The 18,729-nt window shown below is 36.8% G+C and overlaps 1 protein-coding gene across 8 annotated transcripts in view; it reads left to right on the top strand.

The window, feature by feature from the left end:
- NFIB (nuclear factor I B) overlaps positions 1-18,729 on the top strand; it is a 175,253-nt gene that overhangs the window by 142,024 nt on the left and 14,500 nt on the right. Inside the window, exons 9-12 of one of the 8 annotated variants that reach the window (XM_067316666.1) lie at positions 2,892-3,057; positions 6,700-6,782; positions 7,036-7,098; positions 14,742-14,790. The exons of 1 other annotated variant lie outside the window; for it this stretch is intronic. In XM_067316666.1, coding sequence (XP_067172767.1) covers positions 2,892-3,057; positions 6,700-6,782; positions 7,036-7,050 — 264 coding nt within the window. In that variant the 3' untranslated portion in view covers positions 7,051-7,098; positions 14,742-14,790. Of the gene's footprint in view, positions 1-2,891; positions 3,058-6,699; positions 6,783-7,035; positions 7,099-7,712; positions 7,749-14,741; positions 14,791-15,762; positions 15,852-18,729 lie in introns of those variants that run through there. 6 more of the 8 variants (XM_067316667.1, XM_067316664.1, XM_067316663.1 and 3 more) reach the window with 6 other exon arrangements.

The raw sequence follows: 18,729 nt of genomic DNA, 5'->3' as shown, positions 1-18,729 counted from the left end.
GTGCTGGACTCCAGCTGTGTCCATTTAATTAATTTGAGTCTGGCTTTGGAGACAGAGCTGCTTTTGGAAGCTGATGACACTGGCCATTTTAATCCATAAATTCCTTGGAATCTTCTTTCTTAGTTTCTAATAAAAGTTAATCATTGTGGTAAGGGAATCTCAGTTGTTTTTTGCGATACATTAGCTCACCACATAAACTAAGCCTTCTAAGGTAGCCGTACCGTCGCAGGTCACTGACTGCAGCGAAGAGCCACCAAACACCCCCGAGACCCCGGCCGTCCACGCAGCAGCCTGCGTGGTGGATCAGCAGTGCAGAGCACCAGAGGGGCTGGCTTCTGCAGCCGGCTCGCAAGAAACACACTGAAACTCAGGTCCAAAGTAGCAAGCCAGGCTTGCTTGCAAGAATTTTGGTGTTTTAGAGATGAACTGTGTCGTAAGGCCTGCCTCTGTTTCCAGCAGTTTTCCCCACAAATGCTTCAAATTGTGTCATGCCCCCTTAACATGTTACAGAGCCTGTTTTGTGACAGCAGTTCTGTACTGGAAACCAGCATTCAATGAGTGAGAGTATTTGCCTCTAAGCTTTGACGTATCCTGGATTCTTTGCATGGAGAATCTATTTTAGGTGACGCTTAGAGATTTTCTGAATTTATGCTGGTTACAATTTTCCTTTTGTTCTAAGGCAAGTAGAGTCAGATTTCCGATAGCAAAGACACCTGGTTTTAGAGGCTGGCAGGCCTTTAAAATGCAGCCTATAAAATAAAATTCCTTAAACCACTGCTAAAATAGATTTTAAAGAAAATAGGGTTATTGGCACACATTTTATATATGACTATTTGCTGTAATACAAAGGTTTCATTTGTATTCTTGAGGAGAGAATTATGTAAAAACTGAATGGCTTCCCCGCTTATGACCAAAGTAACCATGCAAGCAGACGCTGAGTAAACTTTTATGCCACATCATTCCCTGTAAATTGCCTTGTATATGTTCTGCCATGTGTCATTTTCATCTCAAGTACATATAGTAAGCGAGACCTGTCTAACTGCTAAGTTTCATCCAGTGAATAAAACTTTTTGTAGCATACCAGTGATGTGGGGAAATTTGAAATGTGAAAGTATTGTCATTGCTTTGAATCAGTGCTTCTTTCTTATTTTGAAACTGCTTTGGCAGCTGACATTTTCTCCCCAGTTAGTAAACTCCTGGTAGTAACTTTTCTGTTTACATTGCTGTGAATATGAACAAATAGTGGTAAATACCACCTGACAAATTTGAATATCAGTTCCTAAATTTTGCAATATCTTGTAAAATGAGATATTGGGATTCCATGGCATTTCCCTCTCCCACTCTCACTCAGAATACATGTAGTAAAATCTGAAGAGTTCCATTTTCCTTTAGAGGAGTAGTTTGCTGGCCATGTCTCATTAATGTATATTTTTGCTGTCATTTTTCATCTAAGATTTTAGAGAGGGAAATAATCTGCTAATTGCTCAATGTTCCTGTGAATACAGGATTGGTCTTTGTTTGCACTTCATATTTTCTAGTGTTTTTTTCTAGTTTAGTTTTAAATGTCCTAAAGAACAAGGCCCTCACTGTCTCCCTTGGGGGCATTTGCAAAGTCTAATAGATCATACTGCCAGGAAGTTTTCCTGCTATTCATTTTAAATTTCCTCCTTCTTTATTTCATTCCATTACCCCTGGTTTATACTTCCTGTACTTTCCAAATAATTCCTTCCTCTTGTGTGTGTTTATACTCTGTGCATATTTGCAGTAATCATCTCAGCCCACAGTTATTATTTCATTACCATACCCATGCTTACCTCTTTTAACCTTTCCTTATATCAGTTGAATCAGGTCCTTTATTAGTCTGTTTCTTTTCAGTGAGTTATCTCAAGTTTGACAATATCCTTCTGATAATAAGATTGCCAGTAATTTTTATGTTGTATGGTTGTATTTTAAATTGCTTATGATTTCACAGAGCACACAATCAGCTTCAAACAAAAATTATCTGCCACATTTGAAATAACTGTTTACTAGTTGCTAATTTTTGCTGCATGTTATTTACTGTTAGAGTATTTACAGTAATGCAGAATGTCAATGTTTATACACTGGATAAATGTGTATGTTTACCAGTACACATTGCCAAGTTCCTATGTGCAGGAGGTAGAATATTACCTTGATGACCTGCACTATTATATCATATGCAGATTGCCTTTTCTACATACTATAAATCTATCTAGGAAAAGAGGTGATTAGGCTTATTATACTTTTGACTTGCAGAGTTCCCATTATTAAAGATCTCTGTGAAGGATGCTTTATGGTGGGTGGCTTTTGGCAGGATGTGATGAGATATGCATTATAGTGCATCATATCCTAATCCTCTCCCCACCCCCAAACATGTGAATTATTAGTTAGCCTTCCAGTATGTGCAATCTTTGTGGGCAGCTGTGGTCAAGTCTTGGTTATGTTCCCAGCCAGAGCGGTACAGCATGTGAAAGTGGAGGTTTTGCATCATTCATTTGCACTTGTACTTGTTACATTAGGGCCTGTGCCTGGTCAGCTGAATCTCACTGTGGTGGGATTTACTATGGTTCACAGTCACTTGTGAGAACAGCAACTGTAATACAAAACAATCATCTAATGGATTCTGCACCCAGAAAGAAGTAAAGCTTATCAAAATGTACTGCAAGTTAAGCATGTAGTGCCTACCTGTGAATGAAAGGATCTGCTGCCTGCTGCAAATGTCACACAGAAATGCGCAGATTTATGAGAATGGCATATTCCAGCGTGTAGGTACTATGGTGACGGGCATTCTGGAAAACCCTGAGATAGGTGGGTAGGTTCCTTAAACACAATGTGTATATTTCACAAGGAATTCTTTTGGTTTTGTTTTGTAGCCTAACAGCAGTGGTCAAGTAGTAGGGAAAGTGCCTGGCCATTTTACTCCAGTTTTGGCACCCTCTCCCCATCACAGTGCGGTGCGACCTGTGACCCTGACCATGACAGATACTAAACCCATCACTACATCCACTGAAGGTGAGGCATCTTCACCTACAGCAACCAGTAAGTATTTCTCTAGGAAACAAAAAATGTCCATCAAAGATTCAATATGATTTCAATTGAGGCCAGAAAAAGGCGCCTTTTCCTACTATTTGACCAAGTGGATGCTCATCCTTTTACATGGAGAGCAAACGTGATCTGGCTGCAAAGCTTTTCCTCCTGAAATTTCAACCAATGTATCATGTTACATGAACTGATGTTTGTGACGTGACAACCAAAATGAAAGGGAAAAGCCTACTTATTTGACTGCTATCCAAGGAAAAAAAAACACAACAGATTGTTCATCTAAGGTGGACATTGTTAAGACATTGAGAAGCACACCCAGACAGCAAGGTTTTGCAATGACCCACACATGGAATTCCAAAAACAGATCGGATAATCTGCTCCTCAATGAGATTTCCTACAGAAATCAAGCCTTGTTACAACACGTACTGAATCCGAGCTATGACAATTGCATGCTGATATAGGTTGTGTCGTTTTTAGCAAAAATAAATGATGGGGCAAAAGAAAATTTTAATTCCCTGTCATTGCTGCCACAAGGGATGGTAGGTCCACTGCCCTTTTTTTTTTTTTTTTTTTTTTAAACTTTTAAGCTTCAAGCTCTTTGTTATTGTTTGTTCAGGACCATATTACTTATCCTATTATCTTCAATGGAATTGCAGTTTTGGAAATAAGAACATGGGGATTACTGTGCATAAAGTAATTTCTTCTCTTCTGAATATGTGTCTTATGCTCAGTGGTGCAGAAGATTGTTTTTTAACTACTTTCTGCACTTCTGTTGTCTTTGAATTTTTTTGGACTTGAGAAGTCCAGTGTTACTAGTTTTTATCAGTGTGGCAAAGATTGTTAGGCAATACTTCTGGTCATACAATTTGGAAGAAAATTTACTATTCATAAAAAATACGAATTTCTTTAGGACCTGTTATATTAAAATGGCTTGCTTTAGTCACATTTATTATTTAAATTCTGATTCCAGTCCCTAACTTTTGGACTATCATTAACTGAGACCATAAACTGTATATTTCTTAGGTATTTATGCTAGTTTAAATCATTGCGTTAGAATATGAAGCAGAGATGAGACTCAAATGCATATGAGCAGGCAATATGTAAAGGAGGAAAACTGCTTATGTCTTTATTATAAAGAGATAAGAGTAACTTTTGGACAAACTTTTACTTAACTGTAAACTAACAGTTGTACTGATAGATTTATTCAAGTATGTTAGCTTGGGTAGCAGAAATTCTGTTCAAGGGATTACCTAGTACAGTGGATCTGTATCCTCTCTGGTGGATTATAGTGCAGTTCTTGCTCCTTTTGAGAAGACTTAGCTTTGGCAGCAAACAAAAAGTTGCTCTCTCAACTTCTGGTCTAGAACAGGCAGGAAAAGGGGGTCCATGTCTAGTTTCAATTATTCATGGCTTCATCCTACTTCTTGTTTGAAGTAATCATACCTTGCCCAAACATCTGTCCCTAGTGAGGCCAGGGTCTCTAAAACCCATGGAAAAAGGAACAAATACCATGTCAGAAAAACGCTGAGGTGCTTCCAGGTTGTCTAACCATATTAGGGGCTGTTATAGGAAAGCAGACCTAATCTGTTCATTAATTTTGTCCTGCTACTTAAAGAAAAAATTTGGATTAAGGTTTCAAAACCATTTAAACCAGTTGACTCCCAAGTTCCTTTGAACTTTGTTGTAACTTGGGCACCTGATTACCACCATATGAACCTTTGAAATGTCTGCTTAGATCTTTGAAATAAGGCCTCTTCATGCTTACAAAGCAGTCTGTAAGCGATCTCTTCCCTAAAGATCCAATGTCTGCCACAACAGCACATTAACAACAACAACAACAACAACAACAACAACAACAACAATAATAATAATAATAATATCTATGTAAAAATTTTATCTGAATATGCCAAGTGTGCGTATGAGATGACATGAAATGCTACATATTTGAAGAGTTATGCTTTTCACAGTTGTGCGACAGTTCACCTCCTTGGTAAAGCCTTTCGAAAATGTATTGATAACTAGAAGAGAAAGATAACAAGAAGCAAAGGAACATAGCTTGTTGATGAAGGAAACAGCAAAACAAGAAGGGTCATGTCCTACTGATACCTAAATTATATATGAAAATATATATACTGTGTTATGAGTCACAAAAAACCTTCCTTTAGATAGCCCATATCTTAACCTAAAGGGAAAATCAAGTCTAAATAAATTTTAAGGCATAATTTTAGATAAATTTCCAATAACTGATTTATTGTTTCAGAATATACATATATACACATATACATACATACATACATATGTAAAACATATACTTAGCTAACAGGTTGTCACAATTATTCTGTCTGATGATAATAGAATGGTAAATGGTTGGCACTACTTTTCATTCTGAAATGCTAAGCAGAACTATTTTGAATAAAAAAGAACAGCAGGCTTTGATAATATTTGGGGAGTCCTGTGGCTTCTGCCACAGTTTCTTTCTAATATCTGATTGTTTTTATGGCAGTTTTTCAGTAAAACCTGTTTACTGTAAAAAGTCTCTTTTTAAAGGCCTCGGAAACAGAACAATTTCATTTATTTGTATTTGCTGTGTGACTTTAATACTGATGGGCCAATTTAGTAAGTACTCCCATCTAGTTCCTCACCAGCCGCTGTGTGTACATGTATTCGATTTTCGCAGTTCTGCTTTGTCTGCCAGGCAGTTATGATGATGATGCGAGTTGCGGTACGGACTTCTCCACACTGGAAAGTGGAGTAAGACCACCAAACTCACTTCATAAACACCACCAAAAGCCATGAGGGGATAATGACTTTTAATGATTACTGACCGAGGCCGGAGATGAATATGACCTATAGCTGGAAGGATCCATGTCTTGTAACTAATCCCAGCATCAGCTACCGTTCCCTTTTCCATCAGAGAAGGATTTCTTTAAGCTTCAGTAGCAGGTAAGGAAGAGATTTTCTTAAATTGCCCCCCCGAGTGAATATTGTTTCCTGATGCATAAAGGAGTCGAATATTTAATATTATCTTACACAGTAAAAAAATAGCTGCCTTCTCATGAAAATACTAATCAGGTTGCATCCTTTTTCCAAAGTACTGTAAAGATCAATTTTATGCCACTTAAGTAAGCTAAGCTTTTAATTCCAATTTTTGTTATTCTGTTACAATTTTGTGGTGGGCATTCACAACAGTAAGAATTAGTGTACACCAGTATTTCCTTACTCTTTTCTCTAGACAGTGACAACAGCATAATCCCACAAATTTTGTTGTAAACCTATTTTTGTGTAATAGGAATGAGAATCAGGCCAATAATGTTTTCAAATACATGTCTTCCTTTAATTGCTTTTTAAAAAATAGATATTTAGTAATCATAGGATTTTTAATTTAACTACAGTCATTCTGATTTTGATTTTCACATGCAGCTTCCATTGAAGTTCATAGGAATTTGCACATATCTTTCTGAATTTGGTCCAATTTTTCTTTTGTATTATATTAAAGTTTAAATAAAAGAAAAGCACAGACACATCCTATATATTGCAAATCATAACTCTGGATCTCTCATATCTGTACTGTACATGCACAGGGTAATAGTTACGATAGGTTGGCATTTTTATCAATCTGTTTTGTTCTTCCTTAATCAGCCTACACAGCCTCAGGCACAACCCAAGCCAATCGATATGTGGGACTAAGCCCAAGAGACCCATCCTTCCTACATCAGCAACAGGTGGGCAAGTTTCACATAGGTGTAATGATATAGACAAGCTTTTGCGATATTACCTTTCTACGTGCTGCCACTGTTATCTTGGATTAGAATGGGATCCTAAGGGTTTCAGTATTTGTCTTCTGAAGATTAGATTTATTCCAAACGAAAACAAGCCCTTTAAGAAACAACATCTTAGCGTATGCTGTATTTCTTAGATTTGTGCCGTCTTAAGGGACTTTTAATAATATTTCTTTCAATTACTTTATTTTTCAAGAGCTCATACGTGTAACCTTTAATTGGATGTTAGGAATAAGAATGAAGTGTACAAGGAACAAAAGTGAGTACTCATTTCAAAACCAATAAAAAGTAAGCAAAATTAAGCAGTCCAAATTACTATTCTCAAGCTATTTTGTATTTTCCAGAGATTTATGCCTATAATTCTGCATGTTAGTTCCAGAAGATGAGTTGTAAAACCAAGCTCTCAATGCAGCAGATCACCATTCCTCCTTTAAAAGTTTTAAATTGGTTTGCTGATTTCAAACATGATAAAAACACGTTTGTGTTCTAGTTTCTTACATCATTTTTGTTTCAAGTAGCATTTTAAATTTCACATCTCATTAATGCTGTAAATTTAATGCAAATGAAGTGTTTACCCAAACTGTGAAAATATACAGTCGAGATTAATGATGGCTTACAAACAAATTAATTGCAGTCAATAGCAAGGCCATGCAAATACAGAAATCCTACATTGCTAGTAACAGAAATAAATTCAGACCCTTTAGAACTTTAACTTATTTTATGAAGTGTGTATATGTTGCTCCTAGATCTTAACGCTAGAGGAGTTTGAAATTAACAGCATGTAAAATATTACAAGAAAAAAATTGAATGTGACAGGAAGAAAAGGGCTGTTAAATAGTCCTTATTATTTATTGTACTATATTTTTTTCTTAGGCTTGGGTTCCTATCAACAGTTGGTACACATGCCTGTTTCATTTTCGGTAAAACCTACCTGTTCTGTTTGTTGTGATATAGCTAAACTGTGCTTCATCTGGAACTCCCTATCCCTACCCACTCCTAGGGCAAGGTGGCAGTATATCTGCTTTAAAGGTCACCACATGCAAAGTTCAGAGAAAATCATAAATATGGTAGTTTATTCAAGATACTTGACATTTTGCCAACTTTTTCTTTTTTTTTTTGACCAGTGAAAACCTAACTGGAAACATCTGTACACAGTTATGAAAATACTAAATGACAATTAGTGGTTTTTGCCAACCATTGGTTTTTCAGTAAATTTTCTGGTATATTGCTTTTTTCACCTCTCAAATATTGTTGTATGTGTTATAATTACTATAATATGATTCCTTTTGACAGATGTACAGTATGGGTTTATTATATTTTAAAACACACAAAAGATCTCTGTTTTTAAACACTGCATATATTTTCTGGAAAATTTTTCATGTGAGGTTTTTACACAGTATTCTTTGGCAATTTTCTGATATCCAGTTACTTTGGGGATGAACAAAAAAATTTTTTTTTTTCACAGCACATGAATAGACACAATTTTTCTGTAAATTTGCTGCATCTTAAACCTACTCCCCCTTCTTTCAACTTCACTGAAAGAGTTGCAAACACCTTCTCACATGCCTAGAAGATAGTGGCAGCACATTTAATTTTATCTTGGCTGAGTTTATAACATGTAAGACATATAATGCTTATTTAATGCATCTTCTATATATTTTTGATTTTGGATGGACTGAAATAAATTTGGAGATTTTAACAGTGTCATAGAAATATAAACTTGAGAGTGATCTCAAGGGTCATCCCCTTTGGTGTTTACAAACACCATGTCTTACACTCCCTTTCATGATAATACATGTGGCCCCATGGATCAGGGGAAAAGGGAAAAATAAATTAGCTCTTACATAGACTACATAAATATAAATTTCTTCTTCAATGCCACTGTGGGAATCTAGTGTTCTCCCTTCAAAAGTATATTGCTTCATAGTCTCATTATATTAATTGAAGTGCATCAGTTGGTGACCAGTGAGCCATATAGTAAATTGAAAAATTGTGTCATCGTTTCCTCTTTACTGTGAATTCTCTGTTCTTTTCTAAATTATGTAAGGGGTATGTGTGTATGCTTGCCTGTGTGTGTGTGTGTGTGTGTGTGTGTGTGTGTGTGTGTGTGTGTGCATGTTTTTGAATGGTTATGTACATAAATACATGTAAAATTAGGGAATAGTGTGTCCTGCTGAAAATCTTGCAGGAACAGAATGCTTCAACAATGAACCTTTTTCAGATGGATAAATATGAGTATATAAATGCAGTATACATAAAATAAGTTTCTAATGAATTAATTACCTTCATCCTCTTAAATCCTAAAAGGATCTCAGAGATGACAGTGCCATATAGGTTTATTATCCAGAAAGTGGTCTGGGGTGTGTGGGGGGTAGAGAACTGAAATTGTCTAAATAACTTCAATAGAGTAAAGGCTATCCTTTCGTAAGGCAGAAATGAGATTGATTTACTATGTCCTTTCATTACTTTACAACAATTTAAAAGAGACCACTCTTGTGGCAGGTTCTAAATGCATTTGGTTTAAAGCAGCCCATGATGAATGAAAAGGAAAATCAAGGGGTACACAAAATAAAGGCAATCAATCATTTTGTATTAGCTGAGAGAAATTCTAAATTAGGAAGTCAATGGTTTTAGTTCCAGAGAGGCCTTTTAAACATTCACCATACCCTGTAATATAAATTGACCCCTTAAGAATAAATATTGTCACCAGTGCATTTTTTACTTCATTGGTGGGGGCTTTATAAAGATTTATTCTCTCTAGTTATGAGAAATATTGGCGTGTATTGTTGAATGCTTTTTTGTTGTTAAAAAGAACCATAATGTAGCCTATATAAATTACAGTAACAATGATAAATTTAGAAGTTAAACATACAGTTTGCAATGCATGCTTACATGGAGAACTTTTGACAAAGTGACAATTTGCTAGGACTTCCAATAACAATTTATAGCACAAACTATCTGAAATACATGCATTTAGATGGGAAGCATTAAATACAATTTTGAAAGACAGTGTATAACAGCACCTATGGGAGCAATGTTTTTGCATTTACTGATTTGAATACTGTGAAAAATGTGGTGTTACATGCATTACTTAGCATGCTACATCGATAGTTAGGAAGACGAGGTTATAACAAGGAATTATAACGATGCAGTCCACTTTCTGCTATGATTCCTGGTAGGTCTAGGTTTTAACTGCCTTGAAATGCCAGGTGTTTTATACCGTAACAATAACAGTAACAAAACAAGCCTGTTGCTTGAGTGGCATCTAGACAGTCACCATTTTGTTGCAGAAAAGTCACGTAATGCCAGCTGCTCCAAAATACCTATTGCAAGTTGTTACTGACCATTTGGTTTTCTCTGATTCTGTGCCCGCTTCCAGGAATTGATCATTAGTAATGTGTTAGCAGTGTACTTGGGGGAGGCCAGCGGAGTGAGGGGAAGGGGGCATGATAAGAGCTAGTACGTGAGGAAGGACATTTTTCTTAATTTTGCTGTTGATGGTTGGTGAGGTGATTTTATTGAGTCAAATCTAGTACTCTGTGCTCATCATCTTCATTAAGAAACATCTTTACTGAATTGTGCATACAAAAAATGTTGGATAATCTTCACACTGATGGCAGCACCCTTTTTTCCCCCCTTTCTTTCTCTGATTCACTCACCGTTTATATATGCACTGCCTGAAGATGCATGGTTTCTAAGTCTATACTAGAGGAAAAAAACAACAAATTGAGGTAACTTAGTCAAATTCAGTCCTCTACAAGTGAACAGAGTCCCTGTGCCAGATTTTAGTTGTATGCCCATTCTTATAGCTATATAACTTTAATGGAGAAATCATTAGTTCAGTAACAAAAATCTTAATGGTCAGTGGACCAGAATTCTCATGGATATGGCATGACGTTTCTGTAACCTCATCATATCTACAGTCTCAACTCCATGAAATCATTATGTTTGTGAAATTATGAACACTTAGAGATAAATTGGTGTTATTTCTGGCTCTAAACCTACCTAGAATGTTGCCAGAAGTAGCAGTTGTGGGCTTCAGCTGTGTAAAGAATACAAAAAGATAGACGGGTAGGTAGGTAGGTAGGTAGATTTACTGGAAGCTATTTACTGGAAGTACAGATTAATGGTTTCAGAATTAATCAACTTTCTGTAGGAATGAACAAAATAACTAACTAAGGCTTTCCTTCTTGGCCAAGATATTATTCAGTTTCAATGCACCTTGGAGCTTGGGTCTGGTGTTTTTGTTTTTAATTAAAAAAATAGAAGTAAATGAAATAGATATTTGAGGCCCATGAAAACAATGACCTCTAAAACTCTACTGTCTGTCCTGGTAAAATGTGCTAATTGATGCTGTCCCAGTTGCTGAGGAACTGGTGAACTCTTCTAGCCCTTGCACTGCTTAGCACATCTGCCTGGATTTCACTGCAGCTTGGGCCTTCTGCATGTGGTGTGCGGTACTCATGTTTTTCATGCAGCTTTGGCATTTACTAGTGAGACATTTTGCCATGTATACAGCTATAATAAACACTTCAGGTCTCTAAAATGTAAAATGAGAAAATTGTAAATAGCTTTTTATTTCCTACACACAGGACTGCCCTGCCTCTTTGGTAGGAAGTTGTTCTTTCCAGATGCATCCTTTAGTTACTGAATCATGCAGTTCAAAATTGAATTCTCTTCATACTGTTCATCATGGAAATTATAAACTTAAATGTCCACTGAAAACAGAGTATCTGTTTTTAAAATATTTTGGGTGGATATTGCTTTTGCTTTCAGCAAAAGGCTGGAAGAAGAACACAAGTGGACTCTTAACAGAACTTCTCAGTAAAGCCAGGAAACAGGTTATCAACACTTAGGCTGTTCTTATTGTGTCCCTTATCATAATTGACAGTTTGACGTAAAACTTGGTCACATGACCATGAAGAAGGTATGTAAATGGATAAGAGGTCACCTTTCACATATGCTTGCTGGAAAGGAAACACATTTAAAGGAAGTTTCAGTCAAAACAATGACAATATGCAAATGTTAAGTTTTATGGGCTTTTCTCAAATGGCAGAAACTATAGCATAGTCTCCAATTACACTTTCCAAAATATTTGTTTACTTTTACTAATCATCAGAGAAGCTTGAAGTGCATATTAATCTCAGATGACTACTCTTTAAATATGAGAAAACCAAACTTGCTTAAGTATTAACTCTTAAAATTATTCAGACTCTGATTAAAGGTCGAGCTGTTGACTGTAGGATGTTCATGTGCGTGGGAGCTGTGTATGTGAAACGCTGCAGGATAGCCCAATAAAAACAGAAAAGATAGCGATGGTGATAGTCTAGCTCTCTGGTGGAACTGCACATTGGGGGGTCTCGGAGCAGCCTGCAAAGTGAGACCGTGCTTGCTGCCATGTTTTGGCTGCTCCATGGGATGGTGGCCCCTTCGCTTGAGCTGCTGGAGGGGGTAAGGGAGCTGCATGGGCTCACTGCAGAAATGCTTGCAGCCGGGTAGCCCTTAGTGCCGGCTTTGAGCTCTCCCACTGCTCGTGAGTGTCATGCTTAGGACTCATCCCGTGTCAAGAGAGCGCTGCCGTGCCAAGTCCTGGGGATGGCTGGTCTGTGGGTGAGGCTTCAAGGTACACCGTGAGGCCGGGCCCCCTCTTCTCCTCATGGCATGGCTCCATGTTCTGCTTATGGGTGCTTAGGTGAGAGAGAAATAAAAAATACCCAGTAATGTTGTGTGGGTGGAAAACATTACCGGAGGGGAGTTTGTGTGGCTTGCCTTGCTCCAAGTGGCAAAGCCGTAAGACTGGAAGGCAGGCCTTTCCAGCAGCCTTCTAGGAAAGACTTTTCACCCTGTCACATGCCAAATCATGTCATTTATTCTGCATTCAAAACATATTTTTGAGAACATTAGTAACATTTTTCAGCCTTTATTAAACACATCTGGCTAGGACTATTTGCTAACTCCATCTGCCAGGGAATTCAAGCTTTCTCAAGCAGCCTGCAAGTAGTTTCCTGCCTCTCCTTTTCGCATCTCCTGCACGGAAACTTTTTGAGGGGTTGCTGTGGGCGAGTGTGCCTTCTCCTCTGTAGCTAACACCGTGGCAGAGTTTTAAAGGCCGCTGAGGTTACTCTGAGGTCTGCAACTGGCCAGAAAGTGTTCAGCACTACTCCAAACAACACACAGAGCTCAAAACATTGTACTCAAGTGCCCTGCGTCCTTCCAGAGCTAGGCGCACGCGTCAGGGCTCTGCTCCCAGGCTTTTCCTGCGGGGCTGTCCGCCTGGCCTCTGTGGGCAGCGTTCCTGCTAATGCTCCAAACACACCTCTTCTTCCTTCAAAATGGATCTGAGAGCTCTTTTAAGCTTTTCCAGCCCTTTTACCCAGGAAGTACTCAATGAATGTGAGGGATGCAGACTCTTCAAGTGATATTTCTAAATAGTTTATTATCTTGGTCTGCAATTTTAGGCGTCCTGACCTCTAAGCAGGAGTGATTTGGGAGAGGGAATTTTACCTCAGGAAGAAAAAAAACATTTTCCTGGCATGTTAGCTTTCAAAAACAAAATGGCAGCTATGTGAGGTTGCCAAAGAGTATGGGACAACAGATTTTGGTGTTGGGCAGGTGGTTTTCAACACAGCCGGTGCAATCCCAGGCTTGTCACAGAACCTACCATCAGACTGATTTCCAATTTTTCATGTAGTTGTCATTACCACAAGCAGGGCATAGCTGGTACATCTTACACTAACTGCACATCTGGTATAGTATGAATCTTCATATACATGTAGGTATGTTTGTACAGCACATATTTAAAATGTGTATGTTCTACAAGTATCTTTACAGTATTTAGATGTATATGTGTTGGGGTGCGTGTGAGTGTATATAATATGAAGTATGCCATTAGTAACATTTATGAAATAGATTTGAAAAGCTCTTTTTACATATTTTTTTAATTACAAATTTAAGATATTAATTGTACATATAGAAAATTTTCATACAAACTGTGGGAAGAATATCACTGTTTAGTATAGTAGCTGATTTATTAAGATGCAATGTATCAACCCTGTATTGTTTACCCCAAATAGTAAGTGCAATCAGGTTCTATTGCTTGCCAGTTTTTTGAGTTAAATCTAAGTGCGTAAAATCATTCAGTAGCACTAAATTTGGGATTTTAGCTTTTCTTATACTCAGCCAAAGAGTATTTATTTGTAGATTGTACACTTCTTCTTCTTCTTCTTCTTCTTCTTCTTCTTCTTCTTCTTCTTCTTCTTCTCCTCCTTCTCCTCCTTCTTCTTCTTCTTCTCCATCTCCTTCTTCTTCTTCTCCTTTTTCTTCTTCTAATATTTAGGTCTTATGTTTCAACTGAAAGTGAGTTTTATAACTAAGTTATAAGGCTTTAAAATACACCTCTGCAATGAAAATGATGACACATTCTTAAGGATTATAGCAGAAATACACCTACTGCACACTGAGTAACTGAGCTGATATATTTTTCTATGTCTTCAAAATTAAAATCTGATTTACGATACCATTTTATAAAATGAATATACCAAGTATTTACTTATCCCTTTCTTTAAGCATATTTAATGTATTCTTCACAGTTACCTCTAGCAAACTTTTAGACTGCATGTTTCCTTTTCTGGTTAATTTCATGTGGTTTAGTCATGCTTTCAGTGGCCTTTAGAAAGCCCCTTAGAGTTCTTTAGATAACAAACAAGAAACAATCCCTATAAAAACATCAGAGACTAACATTTCCATTTCTCAGACCTTAACAGCAGGAAGCTTATGAGTGTAACAGCCAGATAGGGTCAGATTTGCAATATTGTCTTGTCCTTAGCATATGTATTTGTCAGGAAAAGACTGTAATTAATTGTGCTCCTGTGAAAATAATTTATTTTAGTTTGTTTGTTGTAGCCTGTGCACCCTGAAGACTGTGAATATGCATAGAGAAAACTAGAATGTGTTGAATGCAATTAAACTCAGCAACAGTTATCTTCAGAGTGCTGTATCATACATAATGGTACAGTAATTTATATATAGCATGACTATACAGAGATTGAAGTGTAAGCTTTTTATATGTTTTCTTCACAAGCCAGATAAGTTTACTTTCTTAAACTTAAAAATAAGCAGTGTATCTTTTCAATAAATCTGCTAGCACTATAGGGCAGCTGTTAAACAAACAGAGCTATATAGGGTTACTTGAACAATCTGTGAAGGCAGAACTGATGATTTGAGGATCTGGGAAGAATTTGTTTCAGCTTACATTTAGTACATTCCTCATTATATTAAAATGTAATAAAATATTTTAAATGCTATTATTCCAAGTCTAGAACAAGATTAGATTATCTTATCACCTCTTGCTAAGTAAAACCACTCTCAGTAACACTAAATTAATAAACTTCAATTACCAAATACCTTTACCCTTCTTAAATAGCAAGATAAGGACATACAGTTTGTGTAATTTGAGCAATTTTTCTATAAATTGCATGTCTTCTATGTTTCACCAAATGCATGCTTTGAGATATTGATTATATTTGACCTTAACTTAATACACATTATTTAGAGCATTGCTTACAGAAAACAGCATTTTGATTTTCTTTCTTAAAATATTTCACTATTGAATATTAACATTTTCTTTTATTCCAGCTCAGTTTGTAATCTAATAATGGCTAATTGTTATGTGCTAAACACTAGTTGCTCTTTTATGCTTTATTAATAGAGGAGCATATTGAAGTAGCATTATCTTAAGCAAATCTATAGGCATTTATTTTTCAGTAAGTTATTTTTGTTTGTTTGTTTGTTTTCTTTTTTAAAGTTACTTCTTGGGAAAGTAAGGCTTTTACCATGTACAGTACTAGATTGCATGTGTTCATTTAAATACTAAAAACTGTAGAACTGCTCGATCCATATCTGACTGCTAGGTTTCAATTGACAGCTGAGGATTTGTGACTGGACCATGAATCAAAACGGCAGGCATTTATACCCCAGTGCCAGTGAGGATACATTGGGAATTACTTGGCAAAGGTAACATTTTAATTATTTCCACCCCCTACACCACATCTAAAAAAGTTACATTGAGCTACAGTATCTGTTTTAGCAGGCCTCTTAAGAAATATATGTCAGCATTTGAACATAACATGTACATTTCTTGAATACACATTCAGATTATCTTTAATACTGATTTTAGGCTTTAAAAATGGGAATGTGATTTTCAAAATTAACAGTTATATTTCTTGGTGATTAGTTGTTACTACAAAGAAAAGATGGTGTTATTAAAGATATAGATGAGTAAAATATTAAATTTCTGAGGTGGTGGTGTTTTGGGCAATGAATAATCATACTATCCATAGAGACATCTATGACTAATCAGCTGCTGTAGATTTAGGTCGCTAACATGTACGCGAAGGTAAGATATAAACCATCTCCTTTTTAAGATAAATGACAAAATAATTAGGACTGATCTCCACAAAAGACGATTCCTTTTTCTATGCAAGAAAAACCTTAACTTTTGGTACATTAATCAATTATGCATTATTATCTTTTACCTTTGTTAGTTTGTCATCAGTTATGGTAACAGTAGGGGTGTGTGTGTCTAAATAGGTGTATGAATAAATAAGCATTATTAGGTGGTGCATCAGTCTTTCAACTCTTTGATGTGCAGGATTTTCAGTAACACTCAGCACTTAATGGGGATTGTACATGTAATGTAAAGCCTGCAGGTCAGGACCCTACTAAATGAAGCATTAGCCATTTGGTCCCTCAGAATAATTTTAAATACTTCCTGGACATTTGTGTACACATGACAGTACAGTTACTGCTAGATAGTTTGTGTAAGTATGTATGTGAGTGTGTGAATATACAAAATTTATAATATGCTATGTTGTACTGTGGATTGCTAGAAGATTTGGGGTTTTTGAGTATCAATTTGGAAGTGTGATTATGGAAATTGAAATTAAGTAATGTTTACAAATCCAAAGTTTAAATGCCTTGAATATTGTTATTTTACTGACCTATCGGCAGTGACTTACTTACTCAATTGCACATGCTTTCTGCAATATTTGTGTAATAATATTGAAAATCTGGAAGAATTCTGGTGGAAAAGCGCAGTGTAGTCACTTCCCCCATCACAGATTAAATGGCACAATGGAAGATTAGCTAATGGATTCACCTCAACTCCTCCAGGGCTGTGATTCACATTATAAATCCCCATCTTGCAGTAATTGGCACAGTTTTCCATGTACTATCAAGAGTGAATCCAAACTGAGCTAATGTAGCACAGAGGGGCTGATTTATTCTCCCACTACGAAGGATGTTGCTTTCTCAGCACACTGACATGAGTTAGTAAATTATCTCACAACTGCCTGTCTAGAAGCATCCCTGAACAGTTTAAATCAGTCATCACTCTTGACCCCTCTTTAAAGCAATGCCTGCTGACACTGGCTGAAGCACTGACCCAGTGTTTGGTGAATTCTGTTTTTTAGTACCCATCACACATGATCCTTGGTTGTAAATTTTGAAAAGAAAGGAAAGGGGGAAAAATGATTTCTTACTGATGACCAAGGAACCTTTGATGATGAATGCAGCCATGTTGCATGATCCTCCCACCTTTATATGCAAGACTGCCCCGATGCTACCTGCCTGCTTCACCCTACCCATACATCAGTGCTCCTGGATGTGCTTGGGCACGTATTCTCCCATGGGCGACTGCTGACCATGTCTGGGCCATGCTTGCACTGCCTTCGAGGACAAAGAAACATTGTCATAGTTCTCCCTAAGTAGATGGCTTTTAGGATTTGGGCCTTGGAGTGCAGCATTCTTCTTCAAATATCCGTGCAAGCGAGGATCTAAGAATGAAAATGATACATGTGCAGATTAATGAGCAGCGAGCCTTTGTAACACTAAAAGGAAGAATGTATTCCAAAAAGGAATTGTTGCTGTTTGGCAAAAAATATATATTCTAGTTCAGAAAGTCAAATTTTCTACCACAAAACTGTTTTATAAATGTGTTCCTGCAAAGTTGCAGTATGCATTTGGATGGTACTCAGTCTCATTTTTTACAGCAGGATTTTGCAATTATTTAAAGTTTACTGCTTTTCCAGAAATTTTGTTGACCTCAAGAAGGTCAAAGAGTTGGCAGTGCCTGAATGCCACCTGTCCAGTCTGTACAGAAATCAGGTAATGGAGGTGACAAAGATGAAAGCTTTCTCCTGGGGGGTTGTTGGAGACCTGTACCTCAAAGGCTTGGGGAGAGAGAAAGGTGATAAAACCCCTGCTGTTCTTATGTCCATTTTCTTATTAGTAGCTCCCTGTCTCTCTTGACAAGGAAAATGGTATCTAGATTTCAAAATAAATTTGTGGGGTTTTTCTTTCCTTATAAAAATATGTATCTGCTGTCATTTGCAGTCCCAGATACAAGACAGTGGTGACCCATGTGCAAAAGAATGGGCAGTGGCCAAAAGAGAGAATTGGAAAAAAATAAAAAAAATCCCTTCAAGTCATTGGTGCACCATTTTCTTCCAAAGTGAAACAGTTGTAATAGACAGTTATAATAAAAAACTAGCTGAATACTTTGCTTAGCTGAACTAAACGCGGTGTCTTTAAAGGAATTACTTTTATAAAACATCCTTTGAGCATCCTAAAAATGAGGAAAAAACACCATGCATTTGGTAAGATATTTGGAAGAAATTTTTATTCTGTTCCTGGTACTCTGACCATCCAGAAGTAAATTTTTAATTGCTTATTTACGGTGTTTACAGTATATATTTTATTATGTCTGCTGAACTCTGAGCACCATTTAAGCACATCACTAGAACTAAGGTCTCAGGTGCTATGGGGACTGCTTAGGTCAATTTTTGCTACAAGGATGAAAGAGAAACCCAGAACCTATTAAAAAAAAAATTTT

Source organism: Apteryx mantelli, chromosome Z, assembly GCF_036417845.1.
Source record: "Apteryx mantelli isolate bAptMan1 chromosome Z, bAptMan1.hap1, whole genome shotgun sequence".
Taxonomy (NCBI): domain Eukaryota; kingdom Metazoa; phylum Chordata; class Aves; order Apterygiformes; family Apterygidae; genus Apteryx; species Apteryx mantelli.
This window is presented reverse-complemented; position numbering and strand designations above follow the sequence as displayed.